This window comes from Oncorhynchus mykiss, chromosome 19, assembly GCF_013265735.2.
Source record: "Oncorhynchus mykiss isolate Arlee chromosome 19, USDA_OmykA_1.1, whole genome shotgun sequence".
NCBI classification, from domain to species: domain Eukaryota; kingdom Metazoa; phylum Chordata; class Actinopteri; order Salmoniformes; family Salmonidae; genus Oncorhynchus; species Oncorhynchus mykiss.
In genome coordinates this window covers 64136254-64143034 of record NC_048583.1, presented here as the reverse complement: position 1 = coordinate 64143034, position 6781 = coordinate 64136254, and the positions used below count along the sequence as shown (strand labels likewise).

General features: G+C 41.0%; 1 protein-coding gene across 11 annotated transcripts in view; it reads left to right on the top strand.

Moving 5' to 3' along the window:
• Positions 1–332: 332 nt before the first annotated feature.
• The window catches only part of smoc1 (SPARC related modular calcium binding 1), a 168763-nt gene continuing 162314 nt past the window's right edge, over positions 333–6781 (top strand). For all 11 annotated transcript variants that reach the window (XM_036955379.1, XM_036955375.1, XM_036955380.1 and 8 more), the window contains exon 1: positions 333–803. In XM_036955379.1, the coding sequence (XP_036811274.1) occupies positions 696–803 (108 nt within the window). In that variant the 5' untranslated portion in view covers positions 333–695. The remainder of the gene's footprint in view (positions 804–6781) is intronic.

The window sequence follows — 6781 nt, the reverse complement described above, 5'->3', positions numbered from 1 at the left end:
CAGGTCTGTCTGTCTGTCTGTCGCAGGTCTGTCTGTCTGTCTGTCGCAGGTCTGTCTGTCGCAGGTCTGTCTGTCTGTCGCAGGTCTGTCTGTCTGTCTGTCTGTCGCAGGTCTGTCTGTCTGTCGCAGGTCTGTCTGTCTGTCTGTCTGTCTGTCTGTCTGTCTCTTAGGGCCGTTAGTACTGGTGGGTGTGAGAAATTAGTCGTCTATTAAGAGGGGCGGAGTCTCCTTCCCTACTTCGCAGCTGTTATTGGATCTACAAAGTGTCAGTCAATGCCGCTACCCCCCCCCCCCCCCCCCCCCCCCTTCTTTGTTTATAAAGTCAGCGACAATTGATGCAGCGAACGGTACTTTAACCTGTAGTCTACACATCAGGATGATCAGCTGGTCAGCGCGCTGTGGATCAAATCTGTCACTATGGTGACCGTCAGCGCATAAAAGTCCATTATACCGGCGGCACTATGTGAATATAGTGTAAATTTTCTCTCAGCATCTTGAATAAGCAACTAAAGGAACAACTGTGGAGGAGAGGGATTTTTTTTTGTTGGGGGGGGAAAGCTCTTTCTACCATTTGGAACTTTTTTTGTTTGTTGGTGAAACGTGTTTTAGGCATCAGTCCCAGTTGACTGATAGTTTAAAGAACAAACTCATTTACAACAAACTCGCCCCTCTTATAGTCTCAACTGCGACAGTCAATGATGTTCATCCGAAGCTTCGTTTTTGTAACTTTTTCTCATTATTTCGTACTTCTGTTGATGTGTCATCTCCCTCGGGCGTCCGCTCAGAAGTCCACCGGTCCACGGGTGAGTTTCAAGTTTTACTTGTTGACCAAAAATAATAATAAGAGTTATTGTTGCAGTTTTTTTGCAAGTGATATTAACCCTATCAAAACATCCGCCCTTTATTCTAAAATATTCCGTGTTAAATGATAGTGCTGGCTCTAAGTGTGTAGACAAGGCAACTCTTTCCATTTTATAAATTAAATATCAAAACTGACCCCGCAAATTAACTGGAAGCTTTAAGTGGTCCCCCCCCCCCCAAAAACAGTTTTTTCTTTGTCAAAATATGTTGACAGCGTAGCATGTAAATGATTACTGACTTGTCAAAAATAGGCATTTCTTTGTTGCCATTTGTGATTTTGTTCCAGCACCGTAACACATTCTCCTTTGAGTTAGTTGGATACGTTCACACAGGTGTCTGTCTACGGGTCATGTTAGAGTAGCCGCTTTGGTTTGCTTGTCTCAGGACGATCATAGGGAAGGTTAGGCAAGCTTGGATATCGGGACGTTAGAGAGAGGTAATAGACGAGATGACATGGTGATGGTAGTTAGTTCAGTAGCATGCTGTAAGACCATACTAATAGTTCAGTAGCATACTGTAAGACCATACTAATAGTTCAGTAGCATACTGTAAGACCATACTAATAGTTCAGTAGCATACTGTAAGACCATACTAATAGTTAGTTCAGTAGCATACTGTAAGACCATACTAATAGTTCAGTAGCATACTGTAAGACCATACTAATAGTTCAGTAGCATACTGTAAGACCATACTAATAGTTAGTTCAGTAGCATACTGTAAGACCATACTAATAGTTAGTTCAGTAGCATACTGTAAGACCGTACTAATAGTTAGTTCAGTAGCATACTGTAAGACCATACTAATAGTTCAGTAGCATACTGTAAGACCATACTAATAGTTAGTTCAGTAGCATACTGTAAGACCATACTAATAGTTCAGTAGCATACTGTAAGACCATACTAATAGTTCAGTAGCATACTGTAAGACCATAGTGTAGTTAGTTCAGTAGCATACTGTAAGACCATACTAATAGTTAGTTCAGTAGCATACTGTAAGAACATACTAATAGTTCAGTAGCATACTGTAAGAACATACTAATAGTTCAGTAGCATACTGTAAGACCATACTAATAGTTAGTTCAGTAGCATACTGTAAGACCATACTAATAGTTCAGTAGCATACTGTAAGACCATACTAATAGTTAGTTCAGTAGCATACTGTAAGACCATACTAATAGTTCAGTAGCATACTGTAAGACCATACTAATAGTTCAGTAGCATACTGTAAGACCATACTAATAGTTAGTTCAGTAGCATACTATAAGACCATACTAATAGTTAGTTCAGTAGCATACTGTAAGACCATACTAATAGTTCAGTAGCATACTGTAAGACCATACTAATAGTTAGTTCAGTAGCATACTATAAGACCATACTAATAGTTAGTTCAGTAGCATACTGTAAGACCATACTGTAGGTTAGTTAGTTTAGTGACATCATACTCTGTAGTTAGTTTAGTAAAATCATACTCTGTAGTTAGTTTAGCAATATTATACTCGGTAGTTAGTTTAGTAAAACCATACTCTGTAGTTAGTTTAGTCATATCATACTCAGTAGTTAGTTTAGTCATATCATACTCAGTAGTTAGTTTAGTCATATCATACTCTGTAGTTAATTTAGTCATATCATACTCTGTAGTTAGTTTAGTAATATCATACTCAGTAGTTAATTTAGTAATATCATACTCTGTAGTTAGTTTACTAATATCATACCCTGTAGTTAGTTTACTAATATCATACTCTGTAGTTAGCTTAGTAGTGTCATACTCTGTAGTTAGTTTACTAATATCACACTGTAGTTAGTTTAGTAGTGTCATACTCTGTAGTTAGTTTAATGGGAAATGTAATGTTAGGAACTTCGTACTCATCAGTGGATCTGGGTGTCATTTATAGATGGAATAAAACACCTATTGGGTTATATCAGTCTATGCCATTATTATATAACAATGACAGAAGTGCATTACATTGCTGAGATTATTATTATCTGACCCTGTTGGTCATCTATGAACGCTTGAACATCTTGGCCATGTTCTGTTATAATCTCCTGTTGGTCATCTATGAACGCTTGAACATCTTGGCCATGTTCTGTTATAATCTCCTGTTGGTCATCTATGAACATTTGAACATCTTGGCCGTGTTCTGTTATAATCTCCTGTTGGTCATCTATGAACATTTGAACATCTTGGTCATGTTCTGTTATAATCTCCTGTTGGTCATCTATGAACATTTGAACATCTTGGCCATGTTCTGTTATAATCTCCTGTTGGTCATCTATGAACATTTGAACATCTTGGCCATGTTCTGTTATAATCTCCTGTTGGTCATCTATGAACATTTGACCATCTTGGCCATGTTCTGTTATAATCTCCTGTTGGTCATCTATGAACGCTTGAACATCTTGGCCGTGTTCTGTTATAATCTCCTGTTGGTCATCTATGAACATTTGAACATCTTGGCCATGTTCTGTTATAATCTCCTGTTGGTCATCTATGAACATTTGAACATCTTGGCCATGTTCTGTTATAATCTCCTGCTGGTCATCTATGAACATTTGAACATCTTGGCCATGTTCTGTTATAATCTCCTGCTGGTCATCTATGAACATTTGAACATCTTGGCCATGTTCTGTTATAATCTCCTGTTGGTCATCTATGAACATTTTAACATCTTGGCCATGTTCTGTTATAATCTCCTGTTGGTCATCTATGAACATTTGAACATCTTGGCCATGTTCTGTTATAATCTCCTGTTGGTCATCTATGAACATTTGAACATCTTGGCCGTGTTCTGTTATAATCTCCTGTTGGTCATCTATGAACATTTGAACATCTTGGCCATGTTCTGTTATAATCTCCTGCTGGTCATCTATGAACATTTGAACATCTTGGCCATGTTCTGTTATAATCTCCACCCGGTACAGCCAGAAGAGGACTGGCCACCCCACATAGCCTGGTTCCTCTCCAGGTTTATAATCTCCACCCGGTACAGCCAGAAGAGGACTGGCCACCCCACATAGCGTGGTTCCTCTCTAGGTTTATAATCTCCACCCAGCACAGCCAGAAGAGGACTGGCCACCCCTCAGAGCCTGGTTCCTCTCTAGGTTTATAATCTCCACCCGGCACAGCCAGAAGAGGACTGGCCACCCCTCAGAGCCTGGTTCCTCTCTAGGTTTATAATCTCCACCCAGCACAGCCAGAAGAGGACTGGCCACCCCTCATAGCCTGGTTCCTCTCTAGGTTTATAATCTCCACCCGGCACAGCCAGAAGAGGACTGGCCACCCCTCAGAGCCTGGTTCCTCTCTATGTTTATAATCTCCACCCGGCACAGCCAGAAGAGGACTGGCCACCCCTCAGAGCCTGGTTCCTCTCTAGGTTTATAATCTCCACCTGGCACAGCCAGAAGAGGACTGGCCACCCCTCAGAGCCTGGTTCCTCTCTAGGTTTCTTCCTAGGTTTTGGCCTTTCTAGGGAGTTTTTCCTAGCCACCGTGCTTCTACACCTGCATTGCTTGCTGTTTGGTGTTTTAGGCTGGGTTTCTGTACAGCACTTTGAGATATCAGCTGATGTAAGAAGGGCTTTATAAATACATTTGATTGATTGATTGTTATATTGGTAGTGGACATATTGGTTGATATTGTATTTTGTTCTTCCTGCAAAATAACCTGTAGAGTGTAGATGTATGGTCAGTGGGTTGTCTGTGGAGTGAAGTGTAGTGGTGTTTTGTGTAGATGTATGGTCAGTGGGTTGTCTGTGGAGTGAAGTGTAGTGGTGTTTTGTGTAGATGTATGGTCAGTGGGTTGTCTGTGGAGTGAAGTGTAGTGGTGTTTTGTGTAGATGTGTGTTCAGTGGGTTGTTTGTGGAGTGAAGTGTAGTGGTGTTTTGTGTAGAGTGTAGATGTGTGTTCAGTGAATTTGAAGTGTAGTGGTGTTTTGTGTGTGACTCCGTGATGAGCAGACAGAGTGTCTCTTTCTCTCTCTCCCTCACTGTTTGGATTCCCTCTTATCTGTGTAGAACAATTTGTAACTCTCAAGGGTGGTTCTCTGTATGCTACCTCTCAAGAGCTCTCTGTCTCGCTCTCTCTACTACCCTCCCCTCCCCTCTCTCTCTTTCTCTCTCTCTACTACCCTCCCCTCCCTTTCTCTTTCTCTCTCTCTACTACCATCCCTTCTCTCTCTGTCTCTACTACCCTCCCTTCTCTTTCTGTCTCTCTGTCTCTCTCTCTACTACCCCCCCTTTCTCTCTGTCTCTCTGTCTCTATCTCTACTACCCTCCCCTCTCTCTCTCTCTCTCTCTCTCTCTCTCCTTCTCTCTCTCTCTACTACCCCCCTTCTCTCTCTCTCTACTACTCTCACTACTCTGTCTCTCTGTCTCTATCTCTACTACCCTCCCCCCTCTCTCTCTCTCTCTCTCTCTTTCTCTCTCTACTACCCCCCTTCTCTCTCTCTCTACTACTCTCACTACTCTGTCTCTCTGTCTCTATCTCTACTACCCTCCCCCCTCTCTCTCTCTCGCTCTCTCTTTCTCTCTCTCTCTACTACCCCCCTTCTCTCTCTCTCTACTACTCTCACTACTCTGTCTCTCTGTCTCTCTCTCTTTCATAAGTGTCCATCATGCTAGCTAGTCAAACTGAGGAACAAGGATCCTGAGAAGAGGGGAGGGAGAGAGGAGAAGAACGGTGTGGAAGCTACAGATGAGCTCTTAGAACGCCTGCCATGTTAGTTCCTTTACTCTCTAAATGTCAGCAATGTACCAATACGACAGTGCCTCCTCCGACAGTTCCCTCTGAAGTGACCTGCTGTAAACAAATCAAAACAGAGCAGCGAATTGAAGATGTTTTTAGTGTTTAGGATAATGTATGTGAAAGTCTGTACTCTTTTGTGGCGACAACATATCGCATATCTACTTTCACTGGACATCTTCATAGGTTTAAAAAAAATAAAAAAATTTAAACGAGCAGAAATAAATGGCACAACATGGAAACAAAGGCTACGGAGGAGAAAATGGTCTCGGGAACATTCAGACAGAAACCGCATTGGCCCAACTCTCTATAAAGATGACTGGGTCAGGGTTGGTGAGGGTGAGATGTGTTCAGATGGAGCCTGTTATATTTGTAGTCAGAAGGGTGGAGGAATAGAGGATGACTCAGGCACCCTATACAGACACTGGCCAAATGTAGTGTTAGGGAATAGGGTCCATGGATCCTTCATCCTCTGATTCGTCTTAGACACTCAACCAATTTAATGTGTTACAATCTTTAAAGCAGAAGCCTGAATATAATTACACACAGACACTGGCACTAATGCCATAAAAGAAAACACTGATGTTTTTTAATGATTTTATTTGCCACGGTGATTGGTCAGCTGTTGCCAGTCAGAGTTTACATCCTGTTACAGCTACAGTATCCCAAGTACTGTATTTAACTCTATAGTACTGTATTTAACTCCATATTATTGTATTATCACTCCATTTTACTGTATATCACTCCATTTTACTGTACTCTGCTCCACCTACTAATACTTTTGACTTTACTATTACTATCACTACTACTACTACTACTACTACTACTACTACCACTACTGCTACTCCTACTACTACTACTACTGCTACTACTACTTCTACTACTACTACTACTACTACTACTACTACTACTACTACTACTACTACTACTACTGCTACCACTACTACTACTACTACTACTACTACTACTACTACTACTACTACTATTACTACTACTACTACTACTACTACTACTACTACTACTACTACTACTACTACTACTACTACTACTACTACTACTGCTACTACTATTACTTCTACTACTATTACTACTACTACTGCTACTACTATTACTTCTACTACTACTACTACTTTTGACATTACTATTACTGTCACTATTACTACTATCACTACTACTGCTACTCC